Source organism: Theropithecus gelada, chromosome 12, assembly GCF_003255815.1.
Source record: "Theropithecus gelada isolate Dixy chromosome 12, Tgel_1.0, whole genome shotgun sequence".
Taxonomy (NCBI): domain Eukaryota; kingdom Metazoa; phylum Chordata; class Mammalia; order Primates; family Cercopithecidae; genus Theropithecus; species Theropithecus gelada.
In genome coordinates this window covers 49,712,042-49,735,583 of record NC_037680.1, presented here as the reverse complement: position 1 = coordinate 49,735,583, position 23,542 = coordinate 49,712,042, and the positions used below count along the sequence as shown (strand labels likewise).

The window sequence follows — 23,542 nt, the reverse complement described above, 5'->3', positions numbered from 1 at the left end:
CTACAAAAAATAATAAAAAAAGCACTGGGCTATGAGAGCTTTTAGACTATGCCTTTGTTTTGATTCTCACAGTCCTGGAACAAGCCTCAATGTACAGCATGCATTTAATGTTTGAATGGTTGATAAAAGTAAGCCAGGGATTGCAAAGCACAACACAAAGGAAAACACTACAAAACCTCATGGGCACGTATTGTTTTCTATCAGGCACTGTGGTGATCTCAGCCCATTTTCTGATCATAGGTACCAGTCCTGTCACCTAGTGAGGTCCTTCCAAATGAGCTGACCTTAGAACTTCAGAAACTTCAGTCAAAAGGCAGACATTTTTAGAAAAGGTAGAAATGGCCTTTTATTTAAATATGAGAAAAAAATTAGAAGTACAGTAAGATTATTTTTAAAAAGCAGACAAGTTAGAACAAACATTTTATTATTAAAATAAACTTTTGTATAAAAGCATCACAAATCAAAAGCTGTATTTACACTTATCGATTCAAGGTCCAATTACACATCAAACATTGAATGGCACAGCAATGGTTTACACATGCAAGTAAATCGGGACATACAAACACTTAGATTCCGCCTTTACCAAATAACTTGATTAATGCAACAAGGAGTGGGAACACTGACACAGGAAATCTGCCCAGAAACTCGACTGGCAGAGATGTCAGATTAACAAACTGCGGAAAGTTACATCTCCAAAAAGGCACTTCTCATTGTTATAAAAGTGCTTAAAATCTAAATTGAACCTTGTGCCTGGTTTATAAATTTTCAAGAAACTGCAAAGAACCACTGACTAGTTTTTAATATCAAGTTTCCATGCAAAATTGTCCAAGAATTTATTTGCAATACCTTACATGTGAACTGAAATAAACTTTGCAAACTACAATTATACTAAAGTTTTGTACCGAAAATTCAGCCTACTCATAATTTCCAGATAGCTCTTCCATCATACTTTTAAAGTATTACATGCCCACCAACCTTTGAATCATGATTGTGTAAGCTGGACGCACCACTTACCCTTCAGGCAGAAGAAATTAGGAGAAATTAAGTCTCAACTATGTTAACAACTTGTAACATAAGCGCAATACATGGGATTGAGAGGCATCAATCTGCAATAATTACCTAATTTTTCCACATGGTTTTAAGACTTTTGTGCCTTGATTATATTAAAAATTTCAACTAGTATGAATGCTAAATCATACTTGTTTTTGTGTAAACAAGTTAGAAGGTTCTTCTCTGAAATTCAATAGATCTAGTTAGTTAATACTTTTATTGTGTTTCCAAGTGCTTAGGTTTTATGAGGGCTATTTCAACACCAAGTAAATAAAATATGCTTTCATAAAACTGTAATTTAAAAGAAATTCAAAAACTAAGCGGTTGGAGAGGGGCATTGGAAATAGAGGGGGATGCTATGAGATGGGGGTTGGGAACAGAGAAGAAACTGCAGGAGGGCAAAGTGTAACTAGTAATATACCTTCCGTGATGCTCCAGAAACACATGTCTACTAAGATTAACTTGATTGGAGTTTCTTATGAAACAGGCTGATCATCAAGATTCTTAACTCAGGTTTCAGTGAAAAAATTGGAAACTTTTATAAGACAGATTTGAGAAGTAGAAGGCAGGCAGCAAATTTTCCAGATATTATGCCTGCATTTCAAATTCCTGTTTCAGGCTGTGAAAGACAAAAGGAAACGTGTCAGGACATAGTTTTCAGCCAAAGAATTCTCTTTTGAAAGCCTAATTCATTTTTAAAAACATTTTTGTTGTGTTGTACCATGACTATGGTCAAGTGTACGCATCTTCAAGTATATAATCTGACTTTTTCATACACACCCACCCACCTGGGTTACCACCACCTAAGTGAAGACAGAAAACGTTCTCATCCGTTCCTGCGTGCCCCTTTCCAGTCAGTCTCCACCCCGCCAGACATAACCACTCTTCTGACATCTGTCATCTTTTCATTAAGATATAAATGAATATAAGATTCGGATGTGGAAGAGAAAAAAAACACCCACTACCTTTTCAAGTAGGCATGCACATTCCCAAAGCCATGGTATTTGGCTAAATACACAAGGACCCCAGTCGCACACCGTCCATCTCGCTGCCTGCAGAAACTGCAGTTGCAGATTCCTCGACAAGGCGGGCAACGCCAGTTCTGAAGGAGGATTGTCAAATGGCACAATTCAGTTAAACCTTACCTCCCCACCAACTTATCTACATTACATTTAACCCCTTCTTTACGGTTAAAAATTTATATGATTAATATGCATTAGTCATGCCTGATGCTTCCTTCCAGCAGTGGAAGTTACAAGCAGCTACCAGGAATAAATGGAGCAGCAACTTCCCAGGGACAGTTCAGACCTGAGTATGGTGGAAGCGGCTCATGCCTATGCAGCACCATCACTCTGAATTCATTTGTGTTCTGAATTAAGAGCACCCTGGAATGGGTGTGGGGCCTCAAACCTGTAATCCCGGCACTTTAGGAGGCTGAGGCAGGTGGATCACGAGGTCAAGAGATCAAGACCATCCTGGCCAACGTGGTGAAACCCCGTCTCTACTAAAAATACAAAAATTAGCTGGGTGTGGTGGCATGCACCTATAGTCCCAGCTACTTGGGAGGCTGAGGCAGGATAATCGCTTGAACCCAGGAGGCAGAGGTTGCAGTGAGCTGAGATCACGACACTGCACTCCAGCCTGGCAACAGAATGCGACTCCATCTTAAAAAAAAAAAAAGGGCACCCCATAACAGAAAGGGCTCCACCTCTTCACCAATGCCTTTTTCTGGCCTCATCACAATTTGTGATTGACCTTCAAGCCCACAGGACCAACCCCTGGCAAGGCACCTACCGGATCCAGTAGAGCATCCCTGACCTCTTCACCATAACGGTTTCGAAGGCAGGGGCCGCAGAACTGGCCTCGAACGCCCCAGCAGTCTGGGTTTCTGCAGTTTGTTTTGGTATCAATAGTCTTCTGACGGCATTGATGACAAGTAGAGCCCTACAAATAAGCAATTAAGAAAAAACAAAAAACAAAAAGCCACTGCTTTTTAACAGAGAAAATGGCATATTTACAGAATGTCCCTCTTCGTAGTATAGTCTTACATTTTGTCTGTCAATCTCTGTATACACATGTACATGCCAGGGTATGAAAAATAACTCAACCAGGTGCAGTGGCTCACACCTGTAATCCCAGCATTCTGGGAGGCTGAGGAGAGTGGATCGCTTGAGCCAAGGAGTTCGAGACCAGCCTGGGCAACATGGCAAAACCCCATCTCCACTAAAAACATAAAACTTGGCCTGGTGTGGTAAAACCAATTTCCAAAAAAAAAAGGTCTTATTAAAAAATAACCTACCCAAATCCATTTTTATCTTCGGTGCACCACCACACCCCAGCACCTAGCTATGTATACACACATAATAGATATGCAATAAATATATGTTGAATGAATTGATTTCTAAATTAGGAGAAAAGATTTACCACGACTACAGACTTACTAAGCAGATAATTCCACTGTGAAAGAGGGCTAAATCCCAGGGATACTTAAAACTTTTCCTTCCTTGTGTGAAAAAAACATATAGGCACAGATTTCACATGCTAAGCCCTTTAGACCCTGGGCAACACTTAGGGACAGAAGGTCTCTTCCTCTCACAGATGTTTACATTCTCAGGTGTAATTGAGAGGCTCTCACCAGTGAACGGTTATATATCTTCTCTCGAGAGTTGCTGCAGATGTTCTCCAACTCTTCCTCTGTAATTTCTTCCACTGGGCGAATTATATGCGGAAGGGTCATGGATGATCTGGAGCGACGACTTCTGGGCAGGTCATCTTCCTGCATCACAAGGAATACAAAACACAGAGCTTAAAAACTGAAAAACTGATTGAAAGAGATTCAAAACTGAGAACTGGAGATTCAAATATGAAACAGAGATTCAAAACTGGCTCTCCCCAGCTCTGAATCTCAGATACTTGACTTGTAATTTCTTCTCACGAACTTCAACCTGGAAATCTCTCCTAGAGCTAATGGTAGAAAAACTGGCCATATGCTTACTGTAGCCATAACTGGACATTTTGGAAACAATGCCTGCAATTAAGAAGAGATGAAGAAAACCCAATTCTCACCTGCTAATAAAATTACCAAGTAAGCTTATGTGACGTTTACAATTGTGAATGGTTAGAGAAAAACATTTACTATGGAACTCCTGGTGTTGAGGATGTGTGTGTACCTGCGTTGTGTACGATGCCAGGCCTACTGAAGATGAGAATCAGAAGAGCAAGTACCAATGCAAAGAACTCACGTTCATGTAGCCATCCATGGTCTTCCTCTTTCTCACCAACATGTACTTATCCTCTTCCTCCTCCTCCTCCATGGGTAGAGCGTCAAGGGACCCGAGGATCCGGGACCTTGACCTGGTAAGAGGACGAGCTCTCCGTTCAGGGTTTCTCCTGGAAGCAACACCCGGGAATGTACGCCTTCGCGGTCTCCTTGATTGCTAAACAAAGCACGCATAAGGGAATCCATTTATTCCACAATAAAGAGAAGTAGTACTTTGGGGAATTCATACCTTCTCCTTAAGGATGTTTTAAGTAAAGAGAGCTCTATTTTTTCATTTTCTTTGTCATTTACATAATGCATGGCAAAATGAGCCTAAAACCTATATGGCTATCTTTATTTTGCTTTTGTAACACCAAGCCCAGTTTCTTTCAACTTGAGAGATGAGCTATTTATTCTTTTACTTAATGAAGATGTAAGAAATGATCTTCTCTTCTAAAAAAAATTTTTTTCTCTGATGTCTCTTGACCCTGTAGAAACACATTCAGTTTCTACATTGCACAATAAAGGGATATCTGTATGGTTTCCCTCTTTCCATCTTTCCTTTCCTCAGGGGAAGGCAGGAAAAAGAAATCTTTTCTATCACAGCAGACACACCAAATCTCCCTGAGTTGTAGCAGCTTAATTCTTCAGAATGCAATTGTATGATACCCAGCTATGACTTGATAAGAAATTGTGATTTTCTTATTCTATTTTCATTCTCCAATTTTAAAAACATCTATTGCACATCTACCATGTAGGAGGAATGTGCTCACACTGGAGAAGAGAAAAAAATTTTTGATCTCCATTACCTGCCCATGAGGGCAGGTAATTAGTCTAGTTGACTAATTACCTAGTGAGGGGCTTAGTCTAGTTGGGAAGGAAAGAAATAACCAATCAAAAGGGGTTTAGTGCCACAGGAGCACAGCAAGGAGAGACCAAACTACCCAGGATTCATGGAGGATCATCCAGAGATCTGTCAGGGGGTTTCCTCTAGGTCCCCTTCGTTTGTCTAGAAGGCCACACAAATAAAGAAATTAGATTTTTAAATACAACACAGATCTACCTTACGTGTGCCCAAAACGCTACTGTATATAAACAAGGACTGGTACTTACTGAGTCGGAGCCTGGGAGGGGATGTCTTCCAGGGAACGAGCCAGGGAAGCTTTCTAATTCAGACATGAGTTTTGCAAGCTAAAAAGGGAGAAAATTAAACTGATATCATTGGCTTAGAATAACTGCTGAAAATGAGCAACTAACTTCTTGAAAATACTGAAGTACAAATCTCCTGGTTTGAAATTTGAAAGTAAGTTGACACATTCAAAGTTTCTGATTTCTCCTATACACTTAACCAGGCCTTTAACAGATTACAAAAAAGGAGTTCAGGGAAGGAAACACATTTTGAGGCACACACTGAAGACTTCACAGGTAAACAAAAGTAACTTTTTATTCATGTAACAGAAAAAAATAACTTTTTTGTGTGATGGAACAGATTTAAGCAATGAGTCGCTTAGAGAGGAAAAAATAATTCTAACACAAAGTCAGATACCTACCATTGCTTTGTTTTGCTTTATGTTTAAAGCCCTTTTCTCCAAAAAATTCATGCCACTTTCATCTTCCGAATCGGAGTTGGAATCAGTCACAGAATTCTCTGAGGGCTGGGGGGACTCTGCTTTTTTGTTGGTTGCTCCCCTAGTACTTCGTGCTGGAAACTTCATCGCCACCCTGAGAGGTCCAGAGTGCCTGCACTGGCTGCGGGTCCTACAGCCTTCCCGAACTGACTGCAGCCTCTAATCACAACAATGGAGTCATTAGGACTTGATCAGCAGACAAGCTTCATCAGTATGACTACAAAGTCCCTTCTGAACGAGACACTTGTCTGAAATGAATTTTAACTGAACATTGATACCTCTGGGTAACAAAATCAGGAACTACAAAGAGTACAACAATCAACAGAATGCAGTTTAATTCCATGCAGCCTATCTGGACCACACTGCTATAAGCTATTTTCACAGTCCCTAGGCCTGTGGGTCTGAGCCTTTTTTTTAAATGTTAAAATTCCTACCACCTACTTTTCATTTCTTTAAAAACAGATCTTTATGTATTTTAAAAGAATTCTGACAAGAACAAATGTGTTCTCCTGGCTGGGTGCAGTGGCTCACGTCTGTAATCCCAGCACTTTGGGAGGCCAAGGCGGGTGAAACACTTGAGCCCAGGAGTTCGAGACCAGCCTGGGCAACATGGTGAAACCCCATCTCTGCCAAAAAAAATACAAAAATTAGCTGGGCATGGTGGCGCACGCCTGTGGTCCCAGCTACTTGGAAGGCTGAGGTGGGAGAATGGCTTGAACCCAGGTGGCAGAGGCTCAGTGAGCCGTGTTCGTGCTACTGTACGCCAGGCCTGGGTGACAGAGCCAGACCCTGTCTTGAGGGAAAAAAAAAAAAAAAGGGAAAAAAATGTGTTCCCCTATAAATATGGCCTCAATGTTGATGGCAATATTAAATTATATTAACATATCTCAATTTTCTACTTTACAAAATCATATAATAAAATATACATAAGATTTATCATGTTAACCATTTCTAAGTGCACAGGTCAATGGCATTAAATACATGCACATTGTTGTGCAGCCATCACCACCATCCATCTCCAGAATGTTATCATCTTCTCCAACTAAAACTCCCTCATACCCATTAAACAGTAATTCCCCATTCCCTCTTTCCCTCCGCCCCTGGCAACCATCATCCTATTTTCTGTCTATAAATTTGACTTCTCTAGGTACTTCTCTAATATAATTTCAGAAGCTCAAAATAAAAATATTTCCAGATTCCAAAAGTAATATAGGTTTTCATCATTAAAAATTTATCCAAATTAGCCATAGGGTAATATAAATCAAAATCACAATGAAAGGCCAGGCGCAGTGGCTCACGCCTGTAATCCCAGTGCTTTGGGAGGCCGGGGCAGGCGGATCACCTGACATCAGGAGTTGGACACCAGCCTGGCCAGCATGGTGAAACCCCATCTCTACTAAAAATACAAAAATTAGCCAGGCACAGTGACACACGCCTGTAATCCCAGTTACTTGGGAGGCTGAGGCAAGAAAATCGCTTGAACCCAGGAGGCGGAGGTTGCGGTGACCTGAGATCATGCCACTGCACTCCAGTCTGGGCTACAGGGCAAGACTCCGTCTCCAAAAAAAACAAAAACAAAAACAATAACAAAACAACAATAACAAAAAAACCCACACACAAAACATAATGAGACACCAACCACTTCATAGTAGAGCTAAAAAGCAAAAGAAGGCCGGGTATGGTGGCTCACATCTGTAATCCCAGCACTTTGGGAGGCTGAGATGGGCAGATCACCTGAGGTCAGGAGTTCGAGACCAGCCTGGCCAAGACGGCGAAACCCCATCTCTACTAAAAATATAAAAAATTAGTCGGGTGTGGTGGCACGCGCCTGTAGTCCCAGCTACTCGGAGGCTGAGACACAAGAATCGCTTGAACCCAGGAGGCGGAGATTGTGGTGAGCCAAAATTGTGCCACTGTACTCCAGCCTGGGTGACAGAGTGAGACTCTGTCTCAAAAAAAAAAAAAAAAAAAAAGCAAAAGGAAAATAAAAAAAACTATTAGCAAAAATTTGGAGAAATTGTAACCCTCACACACTGCTGGTAGGAATGTAAACTGGTATAGCCACTTTGTCTATTTCTCAAAAGGTTAAACAGTTACTACATGAACCACAATTCTACTCCTATGTACATACCTAAGAGTATATATCTACACAAAAACTTGTACACGAATGTTCACAGTAGCATTATTCATAATAGCCAAAAAAGTGCAAACAACCCACTTAACCATCAACTGATGAATGGGTAAATCAAATGTGGTTGATTTACACAACAGAATATTCTGCAATAAAATGAACTAACACACGCCACAACATAATAAACCTTGAAATCATTATCCTAAGTGAAAGAAGCCAGTCGCAAAAGACCACACATATCACGATTCAATTTATATGAAATATCCACAACAGGCTAATCTATGACAGCAGAAAGCAGACTGATGGTTGCCAGGAGCTAGGGGTGTTGGGAAAGAATAAGGAGTGACTGTTAATGGGTACAGAGTCATTTTTCGGGGTCATAATGGTACTCCAAAATTGACTGTGGTAATGGTTGCAGGTAAAAAAAAAAGAGAGAAGAAAAAATATCACCCATAAAGTCCCTGAATTTCACCTATAAAGACCCAGTTTTAACACTAAAATATTTATTAAGGCCAGCAAAGTGGCTCATGGCTGTAATCCCAGCACTTTTGGAGGCCAAGATGGAAGGATTGCTTGGGCCCAAGAGTTCGAGAACAGCCTGAGCAACAAAGTAAGCCCACATCTCTACAAAAAATTTTTAAAAGTTCCCAGGCAGGGTGGCACATGCCTGTAATCTCAGTTACTGGGTAGGCTGAGGAGGGAGAATCACTTAAGCCCAGGAGGTGGAGGCTGCAGTGAGCCATGATCGCACCACTTACTCCAGCCTGATTGACAGTGCAAGACCCTGTCTCAAAAAAGTCTTACATGCCCACAAACAGCTTTTTGTACTTTTAGTGTCCACGGATTTAGAGAGTACAAAACAACAAAAACCTTTCATGAGTTCCTACCAATTATAATGAATTGGCATTTTATTAATCATGACAGTATCTTCAAAGAACTGAAACACTGCCCAGAAATTATTCAGGCTATTGACAATGTTTGTGTCACACGCAGATCTGCAGACTGGCCCCTCTGCAACAAACTCCAGTAAGCACTGATTTGGACCAAAACACTCCTTGGCCAGGTGGACTGCCACTTGTATCAATGTTACTCAAACTGTGATCCTCAGGCAGTGGATCCATGTCAGACCAGTGAGTTGAAGAGCATGCACCTGATTATCAGTGAATGCACTGCTTCCTTTGTCGAGAAAGTCTTTGGAATGAGAGAATGTGTATAGAATTAAACAGTACGCTCAGAAAGAGTGGGACCAAGGCACAGCACAACAGTGGCAGCAGCAGTTAAAGGAAGGTAGCGTGCATAGGAAAAGCCAACCAAGGAGCAAAAGTAGCAGCAGGCAGGGCCCTCAATGTCATTATCTGCAATGGCGCTCCTGCACATAAGTTATCACAGGTTTTCAAGATGCAGCCACAGATCTACTATGAGACCAACATTTATCAAAGGTCTGCTCTATGACAGGCACTAGGGCTGGGCACTTGAACTTAAATGCAAATGTAGATAATATTTAGGACTAGTGTGCTTTCTGATTAGGCTGGATTTTTGTGGTAATGAAAATCTGGAGATTGGCCAATTTTATCTTACCAGTTTCCAAATTTTCAGAGCCTACAAAATGTTCATGATTTATAAGTCCAGCTACATTAGTAAACACTGCTCTAAGACATGAAGAAAATACTCAAAATTTTAAAAAGGTCAACAAAGGCTGTTGGCATGACTAAAATCAAAATCGTAAGAAAAAATTTTTTAAAAATATGTCATGCCTCTAAATGTATCTTACTTCTTGAAACTGGTGAAATTCTCAAACTCACCATTCCATCTTGTATCTCACTCTCTGAGAAACCGCAAAAGGATTCATCGTCAGAGTCGGCATGAAAAATACTGGCCAGTTCGTTAGTGACATCTGGCCTTGGTTTCTGTAAAAATCCACAATGGTCTAATACATCTTGCACCTCACTTTCTGAAAAGCCGCAGAAAGATTCATTATCAGAGTCCTCATAAAAAACATTTGCCAGTTCTTCACTGATATCTGACCTGAATTTAGGTTTCTGTAAAATAAATAAATAAATGTGGTTGTGCATTTTTTTTCTTTTTCAAGAACCAATTTTCCATAAACCGTGCAGAGAGCAAATCACATTTACAAGTGCACTACAAGAGAACAGCTTTTGTTACAAAGAAAAATGGTTCAGAGGTTTACAAATGATTTCTGAGTTGTTATGGCAAATCATCATGCATGTTAGGTTAGGCGACATTTCAAAAGGATAGAATAAGTAGCTAATCTACCTCCAACAATTACTACCTAGAACCACAGCAAAAAGTGAAATGAAATTATAGTGCATACTGTATTTTCATAACGGCTGTATAGAAATGTAGGCAAAAAGCAAGCAGTTTTAATCACGCACAAAGCATCTGGGGCATTTTGAGCACTGCAGACTCAATTCTGTTTATTCTCAGGCAGCACTTACCGTGTTTGCAAAATTATCAGAAGCAAAGCTGTCACAACTGTCATCAGAGGATGACGAGGTTTCCATGGAAATCAACTTCACATATCTGAATTTCTTTAAGTTCTTCTTTACTCTGAGATCTTTCTGCTGCAAATGGAAATAGCAACCCTATTAAGCATGATGCTTACTTTATTTAACTAAAGACATCATTTTTTTGGTTTAGTAGGTTCAAACAGCACAGAGTAGATATGTCCATTTATCATACCCTACATAGAAAAGGAAGTTTGTCAACTGCTACAAAAAACTTTTTCTTTCTTCTTTTTGTAAGAAGCAGGATCTCGCTCTGACATCCAGGCTAAAGCGCAGTGGTGAGATCATGGCTTACTGCAACCTGGAACTCCTGAGCTCAAGCAAGCCTCCTGTCTCAGCCTCCTGAGTAGACAGGACTACAGGCATGTGCCACCATGCCCAGCTAACTTATTTTTTTAGAGATGGGGTCTTGCTATGTTGCCCAGGTTGGCCTCAAACTCCTGGACTCAAGCGATCCTCTCACCTGAGCCTCCCAAAGTGCTTGGATTACAGGCATTAGCCACTGTACCTGGACCCAAAAATCTTTAAAACCAGGTCAAATTCTTTTTTTTTTGAGACAGAGGCTTGCTCTGTTGCCCAGGCTGGGGTGCAGTGGCGCGATCTTGGCTCACTGCAAGCTCCGTCTCCCGGATTCATGCCATTCTCCTGCCTCAGCCCTCCAAGTAGCTGGGACTACAGGCGAGTAGCTGGGACTACAGGCGAGTAGCTGGGACTACAGGCGTCCGCCACCACGCCCAGCTAATTTTTTGTATTTTTAGTAGAAACGGAGTTTCACCGTGTTAGCCAGGATGGTCTCAATCTCCTGACCTAGAGATCCGCCCGCCTCAGCCTCCCAAAGTGCTGGGATTACCGGCGTGAGCCACCGCGCCCGGCCAAAACCAGGTCAAATTCTAAGAAGGGATCCCTTGGCAGGAAAATTATAAAGACATTTATCAATTTTTTCAAACATCTGTAGAGCTACCTCTCAACCCACCTTTATAAGCCCCTAATCTTCAGCTCTTAGCATTATACTGAGCTCCACAGGAGTTTTTAATGCTAAACTCCTAAAATCCAACCTGTTTTTTTTTTTTAAATTAAACTATACTTCTAAAGGGAAATTTCAAAAGTACAAAATGGCAGAAAGATTTTCTCCCTCAGCCAAAATCAAGCTAATGAGGTATTTTTTGTAAGCTTTGGGCTATGTACTGTGATGCTAATTTCACAAACTACAAAAACTGGGCAGGACCTCTACTTCAAGATGGCAGGCTTCCAAGCAGGCCCCATTCCAATCAAGAGGGCTATCCTGATTTCCACACAAGTCTTTACAAAGCAAATACATCAAACCCTTCAACAGATGGTACAAGGAGCCAAGTTAAAGGTCAAACAGCACTCCAAATGCAGGTGGGATACCTGATTCCATTTTAGCACTCTATTACTTGAGGCTGTCATTCAGCTCTTTCTGCTGTCCCTTTGCTATACAAGACTTAAGTTTTTAAAAGTCCTTTTATAAAGTGCAAATTACTTATATAGAAATGCTTCATTCATTCATAAATACTGAACAGCCTGGCACCGCTCTCAGAAAATGCAATTGGCATCTATCTTGTGTAAAAAAGGGTAGCGGTTTGTCATTTCTTAACATTTAACGAGATTTCTTAAGTGTTGCTTTAGGTCCTGTATTTTTATTCTCTTAAATGGGGCCATGGAATAGCAGAAGTGATTCCTTATACTGAAAACTTTGAAAGGGCAAGCTCTGCTACAGATTCTACAAAATATGCTAAGATGTAAGATGTCAGGTGACCAGAACGCTGTTGCCCTCCTTCTTTGCCTAACATTACGCATTTCAGTCTCTTGAAAATACATGAGGGCACTCCCAACATCCCTATACCCCTAAGTAAACTCCGTTCAATCATCTTAGGAAGTTTTTGTCTTTTGCCTTTTTAACAAGGCAGGACAATGTGTAAAAGGTAGAGCTACTAAATATAAAGGTTAGGTGTGTGTGTAGGAGGGTGGCGCACACCTGTAATCCCAGCGCTTTGGGAAGCCAAGGTGGGAGGATCACTGGAGCCCACGAGTTTGAGACCAGCCTGGGGAACATGGTGAATCTCCGTTTCTACTAAAAATACAAAAATCAGCCGAGTGTGGCGGTGCGCACATGTAGTCCCAGTTACTTGGGAGGCTGAGGTGGGAAGACTGCTTGAGGCCGGTAGGCTGCAGTGAGCCGTGATTGTGCCACTGCACTCCAGCCTGGGACACAATGAATGTTGGGAACTGAAAAGGATCTCAGATCCCATTTTCCAGATAAGGAAATTGAAGGCCCCAGGAAGGTGTAATAGACTGCAAGATCACAGAGGCAGGAACAGCAGTACTCCTCGCATTACTGCAGGAATTACCATCTTTTATTCATCAATCTACCTGCAAGCAGCCAGAGGCCCCAGACAGCCTCAAAGGCGGCATTCGATTGGGTGCTGTCCGAGAAATACATGCTGAGTTTTAACAAGTCAGCACAAGCCAAGAGTTCTTTACCAGGCAAATGTATCTTTGGAGGAAAAGCCACAAAAAAGCAGCAAGGCAAACAGTCAAGACGGAGATGAACTTCTTTGGCAGGTAAGTAATAACTAATACCATTTATAGTAGTTTTTCGTGCCAGGCACTATGTTAAGTACGCTTTCAGGTCAGGTTTAATTCTTTGCAACATAGGTGCTATCGTTATTCTCACTTAGCCAATGAGGAAACTGAGGCTCAGGAAGGCGAAATGGATTACTGAAGTCCCATGGCGGCTCAAATTTGAACCCAGGCACGTCAGGTTCCAAGACCAGCTACACATGGTTTTCTACATCCAGAAAGCCAATGCCCAGCTCCACCGGGGCGGCGACTCAGCCCTGAAACCACGCCTCATCGCACCCACCCCCGCGAACCTGTCCTCCCCCGCGTGGGTCCCAAACCCCTGATACTTATTTTAAACGTGTCATTGTCTTCCGTTTCACCCAACCCCCACTCTTCTACCCTCTCCAGGAGCCCGACCCTACCTTCTGGCTTCCGTTAGAGCAAAAAGTAACGTTCCATTCAGAGCAACGTCCTGCAGCTAAGAGTAAGGCTAGGGGGTTGGGGGTTGGGGTTGGGGGTGGGGGTGGAGGAAGTGGGAAACGAGCAAATGGTCGGCGAACGGTTTGGCCCACCAAGCCCTTTAAATGCACTTAACCACCGCCCGGTACTACCGTCGCTTCCCACTGCGTGCGCAAGCCAAGTTCTAGGAGACCGGTTCGAAAGACCTTAACGATCCAACGCACTGGCCCTCAGCGGTTAGAAACGGACGCGGCTTTTGCCGGGAGGGGTGCGCGCCCAAGGGCCACCCACTTAGCGTGGGTATAGACGCGGCGAGCCACGCACTGGCTCCGAGTTGTGTGCGGAAAAAGGATGGGCCGCCGCAGGACAAACTCCTAGGGGGCAAGCCGGCCGGCTCTGCCCGGCAGGCACAATCGGGACCGGCCAGCCCTCCCGGCCGGTGTCCGGCCTTTGGCGGGCGCACGTGCCTAGGGCTTTCCAGCGCTGCCAGCGGTCCTGCAAACGACTCAAGTCTCCACGCCGCCCGCACTTCGGATGCGCACGCCGCGCAGGAACGTCCCCATGGCCCTCAGTTATTCTAGGTGCACTAAATCGGGGGCTTGCCCAAGCGGGCAACGCCTAGGCAGGCCACCAGTTGAAAGGCAGCGCTAGGCTGCGGAGTTGGAGAGGGTCGGCCCGCGCCCGCCTGCGTCCAGCACCCACCGCGCCCGCCCCTCGGGTTAGCCCGCCCAGCCCTCACCGGCACGCGGCGAGCGTCCATGCTGGTGGCGGGTGCCCAGGTCGGCGCTTGGAGCGGGGAGAGCGGAGCAGCAGCGCGGTCAGCGGTCCCACAGCAGGAGGAGCAGCAGCAGCGCGGCCTGCAGGCGGGGCACGCCGACCCGGGCCCGGAGGGGCGGGGTTCGGGCTGTCTTTCCCGCGTTGGGACACAGGTCCTGAAAGCTGTGGTAACGGCCAGACTCGGCGCAAGACTAGATGATCCCCTGGAAAAAACACGACCTCCCTATATATTCTGACCTAAAAGGATAGCCTTGGCTACTCCTAAAATCCCTTTGAGAAAGGGGCGCTTTAGGGGCTACAAAGACCACTCTCCTTACGCAGCTGTACGGTCCTGAGCGAGTGGCGCGAAAATGGTTCGTATTGCCCCGGGGTTTTCTGGCTGATTTGCATGAATTCTCGTGGTGGCGGAGGAAAAGTGGAGTCTCGGGGGTAAAGGAGAGCAGTGCGAGGGTGGCGCAGGTCACGCACCATGGCATTTAGCACTTTCATTGCTGCATGCGGTTTACAAGATTTAAAAACTCATAGAATCCAGCACGAACTCCACTCTTCATAATCCAATTCACCGCCCCTGGATGTAACCTCTTATCTGGGAACCACACCATTATCTGAAGCAATAAAAATAGTTAAATCCTGATCTTTCTTTCCAAAAAGCACAGGAAGCCGACTTGTTTTATATTAGACTTGTGGTTTTCAAAGTAGAAGAAAAGCCGCAGCCGCTTGATGAAGACATCTATAATATAGTTAACCTTTAACGATTATCTGTTGGGGATAGAAACTAAAGATTTAACAATTGTGGCTTGATGACCTTTTCTGTCTTCAGAATTGAGAACTACCCTGAGTCAGTGCGAACGGGAAACACTTTTCATTGCCCTTTTAACCAAACTTAGCATTACAACGAAATAATGAAATAAAGTGAGGCTTTTTGTGTGTGTGAAGAGCAAAAAACTTGCTTCTAGAAGAAAAAGTAAATTTAGTTCCTTTAGAAGACACTAATTATACTCTCAACATTTAAAACAAGCGCTTGAAATAAAAACATTCGCATTTCCCACCTCATTTCAAAACTTTTCTCTGGGGAATAATTAATTCCTTCGCAGTAGGAGTGTGCATGGACATACTGTGTTCCTCTCTGGGTATACTGAATACAAAAACTGAGCAAGTAAATAATGCCCGAGGACAATGGATTGGAAGGAGTCTTCCTGCCTTTCTTAAATGCACGTACCTAGTGATTACTCTGCCACTGTGCGAGGGACAAATAGCTCAACGTCTAGAAGGTGAGTGCCAGGAGGAGAGGCTATTGGTGGGTGGTGAAATTACAGAATTACAGAGCCCTCAGTAAGTATTTGTTGAATGAATAAACATTTGGGAATGTAATTTTGTGCCACTAAAACTAAATATATGAGAATTTGGAATTACTAGACCCATGAAGCAGGGGAAGATTAAGTCACTTTGTGAAAGGCTCTGATAGGGAAATTTTTAGTCTTCTTCCTGGGGGCACAAGAAAATAATTTGGTGTATGTGTTTTTTAAGGATAAGATCTCTGGTCTATTCGTCTTTTTAGTAATCAGGAAAATGCAAATTAAAACAAGTGTTACTGGAAAGGAGTCTCGATCTAGACCCCAAGAGAGGGTTCTTGGATCTTGCGCAAGAAAGAATTCAGGACAAGTCCGTAAAGCGAAAAAGCAAGTTTATTAAGAAAGTAAAGGAATAAAAGAATGGCTACACCATAGACAGAGCCACCTGAGGGCTGCTGGTTGCCCATTTTTATGGTTATGTCTTGATTATATGCTAAACAAGGTGTGGATTGATGCCTCCCCTTTTTAGACCATATAGGGTAACTTCCTGATGTTGCCATGGCATTTGTAAACTGACATGATGCTGGTGGGAGTGTAGCAGTGAAGACGACCAGAGGTCACTCTCCTCACCATCTTGGTTTTGGCTGGCTTCTTTACTGCAGCCTGTTTTATCAGCAAGGTCTTTATGACCTGTCTGCTGACCTCCTACCTCATCCTGTAACATAGATAACATAGAATGCCTTAACCTCCTGGGAATGCAGCCCAGCAGGTCTCAAGGCTTATTTTACCCAGCTCCTATTCAAGATGGAGTTGCTCTGGTTCAAATGCCTGTAACACAGGAGATACAATTTCACTCAGACTGGCAAAACTTAAAGAGCCTGATAAGACCAGATACTGTTAAGAATATGAGAAACTCCCACAATGATGTTAGTAATGTAAATGTTTAACTTTTCAGAGCAATTTGGGAATAGAGGCATACCTCATTTTATTGCACTATGCTTAAAATTAAAGGTTTGTGGCAACCCTACGTATAGCAAGCCTATCAGTGCCATGTTTCCAAAAGCGCATGCTCATTTAGTGTCATTTGGTAATTCTTGCAATATTTCACCTTTTTCATTATTTTTATATCCATAGTGGTGATCTATAATCAGTGATCTTTGCTATTACTGTTGTCATAATTTTGAGGAGTCACAAATTGTACCCAGGTAAGATGACAGACTTCATCAATAAATGTTGTATGTGTTCTGACTGCTCCACTGACCAACCATCCTGTCTCTCTATCTCTCCTTATGTCCCCCCAGTCACTGAGATAGGACAATATTGAAATTAGGCCAGTTAATAACTCTACAATGGTCTCTAAGTATTGAAATGAAAAGAAGAGTCACATATCTCTCACTTTAAATCAAAAGCTAGAAACGATTACGCTTAGTGAGGAAGGCATGTTGAAAGCAGAGATAAGAAGAAAGCTAGACCTCTTGTGCCAAACAGCCAAGTTGTGAATGCAAAAGAAAAGTTCCTGAAGGAAATTAAAAGTGCTCCTCCAGTGAACACACCAACGATAAGAAAGCAAAACAGCCTTGTTGCCGATATGGAGAACATTTAAGTGGTCTGGAGAGATCAAACCAGCCACAACATTCCCTTAAGCTAAAACCTAATCCACAGTAAAGCCCTAACTCTCTTCAAACTCTGTGAAGACTGGGAGAGGTGAGGAAACTGCAGAAGAAAAGTTGAAAGCTAGCAGAGGTCGATTCACAAGGTTTAAGGGAAAAAGCCATCTCTATAACAGAAAAGTACAAGGTGAAGTAGCAAATTATTCAGAAGACCTGGCTAAGATAATTGATGAAGGTGGCTACACTAAACAAAAGATATTCGAAGTAGACAAAACAGCTTTCTGTTGGAAGAAGATGCCATCCAGGCTTTCATAGCTAAAGAGAAGTCAATGTCTGACTTTAAAGCTTCAAAGGACAGGCGGACCCTCTTATTAGGAATGAATGTAGCTGGTAACCTTAAGTTGAAGCCATTGATCATTTACCATTCCAAATTCTTAATTCCTTAAGAATTATGCGACATCTACTCTGCCTGTGTTCTATAAACAGAACAACAAAGCCTGAATGACAGCACATCTGTTTACAGCGTAGTTTGCTGAATATTTTAAGCCCACTGTTGAGACCTGCTCAGAAGAAAAGATTCTTTTCAAAATATTACTGCTCATTGACAGTGCCCCTATTCACCCAAGAGCTCTAACGGAGACTGATGAATGTTTTCTTGCCTGGTAACGCAGCATCCACTCTGCAGTTCGTGGATCAGGCAGTAATTTTAACTTTGAAGTCTTATTATTTAAGAAGTACATTTCATGGCCAGGTGCAGTGGCTCACACCTGTAATCCCAACACTTTAGGAGGCCAAGACAGGAGGATCACAAGGTCAGGAGATCGAGCAAGTAAATAATGCCTGAGGACACGGGCATCCTGGCTAACAGGGTGAAACCTGTCTCCACTAAAAATACAAAAAATTAGCCGGATGTGGTGGCGGGCACCTGTAGTCCCAGCTACTTGGGAGGCTGAGGCAGGAGAATGGCGTGAACCCAGAAGGCAGAGCTTGCAGTGAGGCGAGATCACGCCACTGCACTCCAGCCTGGGCAACAGAGCCAGATTCCGTCTCAAAAAAAAAAAAAAAAAGAAATACATTTCATAAGTCTATAGCTGCTGTAGATAGTGATTCCTCTGATGGATCTGAACAGAGTCCATTGAAGACCTTCTGAAAAGGATTCATCATTCTAGATACTGTTAAGAAACTTGTGATTCAAGAAGTTTACATTCTAGTAGGAGAGCAGAAGTAAACAACAACAACAAAAAATAGTTTCAGGTGTGCTAACTTCTGCAAAGAAAAATAAAAGCAAGGTGAAAGCTAAAGACAGGACAAGGGGATAGAAAATGAAAGAGGTACAAATTTAAATAAGAGAAACAGGAAAGGCTTCTCTGGTGACACCTGATGAGGAACATGAACAAAGTCAGGAAGGAAGCTACAGGAAGAAGAGGAAAGTGCTGGTTTCAGGCACAGTGCACAGCTGGCCCAAAGGCTGTAAGGCAGTGCACAGCAAGGCACACTACAGAAAGCCAGGCAAAGAGGGAGAGAGCCCAGATCACGTGGGACCTTCTTGGCTATAGGAAGAACTTTGAATTTATTCCAGATATAATGGGAAGTCATTGAAGGATTCTGAGAAAAAGAAAGACCCAATCCGACCCCATGGACTGTGTGGGTCATAAACTGAAGGAGAGCCAAGAGTGAAAGCTTGGGGATACCTATGGGCTCCTGTAGAAGAAAATGATGGCTTGGACTGAGATAGCTGTGGGGTCAGATGAAGTCAGATTTAAGATATACTATTATTATAAAAGTTAGAGCTAATTGGACTTGAGAGATGGATGGTTCATTCATATTAGCATTATGTACCATAGTAAAATACTGCAGTCAACATGCCCCTCAGAAGGGAAATGGATACATGAACAGTGGTGTATTTGTACAATGGAATCTGAACAGTAGTTCAAATGAATGGCATAGCTTACTGGCATCATTGTAGAGAAATCTTAACAGTGTTCAATGAAAAAGCAAATAGCAAAAGTATCTGTAAAGTGTACCCTTTATGCAAATTTTAGAAACACAAAACATACCTAAGTTGTGAGAGTATGAAAACCTAGACAAGCAGAAGAGGACAGAAGTTAACTTAAGGTGGAAAAGATGGAGGAAAGAGGCAAGGGTGGGGCCTTTGATTCTATTATTAATGCTTCTTTTCTTTTTCTCTTTTTTGAAAGGCTAGGTCTTGCTATGTTGCCCAGGCTGGAGTGCAGTGGTGTGATCATAGCACATTACAGCCTCCAACTCCTGGCCTCAAGTGATCTTCCCACTTCAGCCTCCCACATAGCTGGGACTATGGGTTGTGCACCACCACCCAGCTATCACTAATGCTGTTAAATTAAGTTTAGCCTAAAGCCGCCTCCTTACATATTTTAAGTTCAGCCTAAAGGCTTCTCCATACATAATGAACTGTAACCCAACTGGATGTATAAACGGACTAACCCACTCTTGTACCAACCACCAAGTTTTGGCCAATCAAGGGTGACCAACTGTTCAAGCTGTACTCAAATAAGGCAAACCCTGAGCTGTAACCAATCCAGCTGTTTGTGTAATTCACTTCTGTTTTCTGTACCTCACTTTTCTTTTTCTGTTCATAAATCTTTTTCCACCATGAAGCTGCTCTAGAGCCTCTCTGAACCTACTCTGGTTCAGGGGATCCCCGATTTGCAATTCTTTGCTCCGTTAAACTGCTAAATTTAATTTGTCTAAGGTCAGTGCTTTAATAGTGGTTTCTTGAAAAATAAAAACCATGAGAAGCAAATATGGCAAATTGTTAAATGTGGCAAATGCCAGTGATTAGTACATGGGTGTCTTTTACACGTTTACTTCCTGTGCTTTTTTTTTCTTTTCTTTTTTTTTTGCAACTGAAACATTTAATAATTTAAAAATGTTTAAGTTTTGGAGAGTTTGTTCTGCCAATCAATAGCAATATATTTGTTGTATTAAATATGCAGTTCCTATAAATAGGAATGCAAGTTTGTCTTGCAATTTTAGGTGCCTCATAAAGGTTTTAAGTCATTGTATTAATCACACACTGGTAAATATTTTCATTTTAAATGAAAGACACAAAATGAATAAGCATGGAAAATCAGTGTTCAGGGAAAGATGATGGCACAGGCCACAGCAAAAGGTAAAAGGAAATGACATTTTATAAGCATATACTTATACAGACAGTATTTGATATGAGGGTTGTTAATACAACGGGTACTCAGTAAATACTTATTATATTTATAAGTATTATTTGTATGAGTTAATTTAATTATTGTTTAAGTTCCAGGGTAAATGTGCAGGATGTAATGTGCAGGTTTGTTACATAGGAAAATCTGTGCCATGGGTGGTTTGCTGCACCTAGCAACCCATCACCTAAGCATTAAGCCCAGCATGCATTAGCTATTTTTCCAACTAAAGTGGTTGTAGGTGGAATTTTATTTTTACATTTTTTCTTTTTTGAGACAGGGTCTCACTTTCACTTAGGTTGGAGTGCAGTGGCATGATCATGGCTCACTGCAGCCTCAACTTCCTGGGCTCAGGCAGTCCACCTACATCAGCCTCCCAAGTAGCTGGGACCACAGATGTAGGCCACCACCTCTGGCTAATTTTTCTATTTTTTGTAGAGTTGGGGGTTTCGTCATGTTGCTCAGACTGGTCTCGAACTCCTGGGCTCAAACAATTTGCCTGCCCTGGCCCCTCAAAGTGCTGGGATTTCAAGCATGAGCCACCGTCCCCAGCCCTGGAATTTTAAATCTTCAAAATATTCTAAAATATCAATCTCCTGTTAAAAGAGCTTTGAATTCCCTGGGCTACTACAAACTTTAAGAATTCTGTGTTTCCCTATACCTTTTATTCCCCTTGCACAAAGAATTCCGTTTCCTATCATTAAGTTTGAAACTTGACCGTGAGGTTCAGAGCACTTGTATAATGAGGTAAGCTAAAGTCAAACTTTAACTCAGAATGATTGGTTTTCAGACAAAGAATGCAACCGCTAATAGCATGTATCATTTTTAGATGAGATTTCAAAACAATGCTTATGTTTCATGTGCTGCTCTCAGTCCCACACGCCCATCTCTCAGGCAGTATAACACGAACCCAAACACCCCTGTAAACCAGAGACCTTCAATAGACCGGATACCCCTGGAGACAAAGGGCTGGAGCAATTTCACTGTGTTTGTGGATATAGACAGGTTGCAGTCTGTCAGGTCACAAATCTCTGTTTTAAATAACCCCTAATTACAGATTTACCTCTCCAGTGCCTGCTTTCAGGATGCATAAAGGCAATATAGCTAAAAGGCCTAAAGTTAGACTTCAATTGATGAAAGCCGCGCTGTTGGAGGGCCCAGCCCATTATCACCCTGGCTGTTTGGTTCACAAATGCTGGCTCTCCAAGCCATATTGATATGTTTGTTTTTCATTGTACATCAACATTGTTTTAAGTAGATCAGTTTGCTGACATCTGACACCTGATTAGAAAAAGGAATATGGAAAAATGAATGCAAATCTGACCATTTTTGGCAAGAAGAAATATTTGTTTTTCTGTGGATGAACATTGTCTATTGTGAAATATATTAACTGCTAGTGTTAAAACATCATTGAACACTTTGCACAAGAGAAAGTCAAGCTTTGATTACTGAATCAGTCAGTTCCAACACTATGGAAGCTGAATTACAGCCAAAACCTAATTCGGCTTACTTCTTACACAATTTCCCTGTCACTTGTTCACCTTTCCATAATTTCTTTTTTCCATTTGGCAAAGTTTTTGTCTGTTTTTATGCAATAATTTTTCATTTGTTTTTAGTTTGATCATTTTTCTCTCTGGAAACACCCAAAAAAAGGTGTTAAAAGTCTCTGTTCATTGCGTAGGCAACTTATTCTAAATTGTCCTAGTTGTGAATTATATAAATCATTTATTTCTTCTTCAGATCTGTTCCTTTTAAGCAACTCTTTGGAAAGAGAATTGCTGCAGAGAGAACTTCATTAACTAAAAGGAGACTTAGGGCTCATTTGTAGGCTGTTTAATTTCTGAAGTAAACCAATGCAAGATATTGGTAGGGGGTCCCAGGGAAGAGACTAATCTGTACATTGTCCTATCAACCTAGAATTCAAAACTAGTCCCCCAGCAGGCCTCAAAAGTTAAACGTAGGGCCAGGCCAAGTGGCTCATGCCTGTAATCCCAACACTTCGGTAGGCTAGGTGGGTGGATCACCTGAGGTCAAGAGTTCGAGACCAGCCTGGCCAACATGGTGAAACCCCATCTCTACTAAAAATACGAAAAATTAGCTGGGCGTGGTGGCACGCACCTGTAATCCCAGCTACTCAGGAGGCTGAGGCAGGAGAACCACTTGAATCCAGGAGGTAGAGGTTGCAGTGAGCTGAGATAGCACCACTACACTCCAACTTCAACCTTGGAGACAGAGTGAGACCCTGTCTAAAGAAAAAAAAAAAATTAATAAAATATTGATCCTTTGAACATGGATAAAACTTAAAAATATTACACTGGGTGAAATAAGCCAAGCACAAAAGGATAAATATTACATTATTTCACTCAGATGAGGTAATTGGAATAGGCAAATTCATAGAAACAGGCCAGGCAGGGTGACTCACACCTTTAATCCTGGCACTTTGGGAGGCTGAAGTGGGTGGATTACTTGAAGTCAGGTGCCGCAAAGAAGAACTGGCACTGAGACAAAGGATTTCTCAGCAAGGCAAATTTACTTTGGCAAAAGGGTGCTGCCTGCATCAGTCATCATCACAAGAGCGCACAGAACAAAGAAGAGTAGGGGTTTTTATTCCTAATGCAGATTCTAGCTCTGTGTCTTTCCCCCATTGGCTGGGGTTGGACTGCACAGTCTAAACTAGTTCTGATTGGTTAAATATTCAAACTTTCTTAGATAAGGGAGGCGCGTGATAGAAGAGAGAGAGAGGAGGAAGGGGTCACCTCCGGGGGACTAAAAAGCTAACCTATTCCCACATAAGGAAAGGAATGTGGACTGGGGCTTATCATATCTAGGCATATTTAGACAGGTCAATGCCCAGCAAAAGCAGGGGCGGTGGGGGGGGCGTGGTACTTGGAATTTAGAGAATAAAGAATGGGGGAATTTGGCAAACAGTTTGAAGAGGAACATAGCTGTATCTAACATCAGGAGTTTGAGACCAGCCTGGCCAACATGGTGAAACTCTGTCTCTACTAAAAATACAAAAAAATTAGCTGGG

General features: G+C 42.3%; 1 protein-coding gene across 3 annotated transcripts; it reads right to left on the bottom strand.

The window, feature by feature from the left end:
• Window positions 1-326: 326 nt before the first annotated feature.
• CDCA7 (cell division cycle associated 7) lies at window positions 327-14,533 on the bottom strand. 3 transcript variants are annotated; one of them, XM_025405208.1, is made up of 10 exons: window positions 14,375-14,520; window positions 10,525-10,650; window positions 9,871-10,107; window positions 5,860-6,096; window positions 5,423-5,500; window positions 4,293-4,487; window positions 3,686-3,826; window positions 2,845-2,994; window positions 2,016-2,152; window positions 327-1,669 (listed from the first exon to the last, which is right to left on the bottom strand). In XM_025405208.1, the coding sequence occupies exons 1-10, from the start codon at window positions 14,393-14,395 to the stop codon at window positions 1,639-1,641; spliced, it is 1,353 nt and encodes a 450-aa protein (XP_025260993.1). In that variant the 5' UTR covers window positions 14,396-14,520; the 3' UTR covers window positions 327-1,638. The 3 variants fall into 3 exon arrangements, with proteins under 3 accessions (XP_025260993.1, XP_025260996.1, XP_025260995.1); XM_025405210.1 differs by having other exon boundaries at window positions 404-1,669; window positions 9,871-9,975; window positions 14,375-14,515; XM_025405211.1 differs by lacking the exon at window positions 9,871-10,107 and having other exon boundaries at window positions 14,375-14,533.
• Window positions 14,534-23,542: the final 9,009 nt, after the last annotated feature.

Coding starts and splice junctions, on each gene's coding strand:
- CDCA7 (XM_025405208.1), bottom strand. CDS start 14,395: ATGGACGCTCGCCGCGTGCCG. Junction 4,488..5,422: donor CCCTCCCAGGCTCCGACTCA/GTAAGTACCAGT, acceptor TGCTTTGTTTAG/CAATCAAGGAGACCGCGAAG. Junction 3,827..4,292: donor CCATGGATGGCTACATGAAC/GTGAGTTCTTTG, acceptor CTTGTGATGCAG/GAAGATGACCTGCCCAGAAG.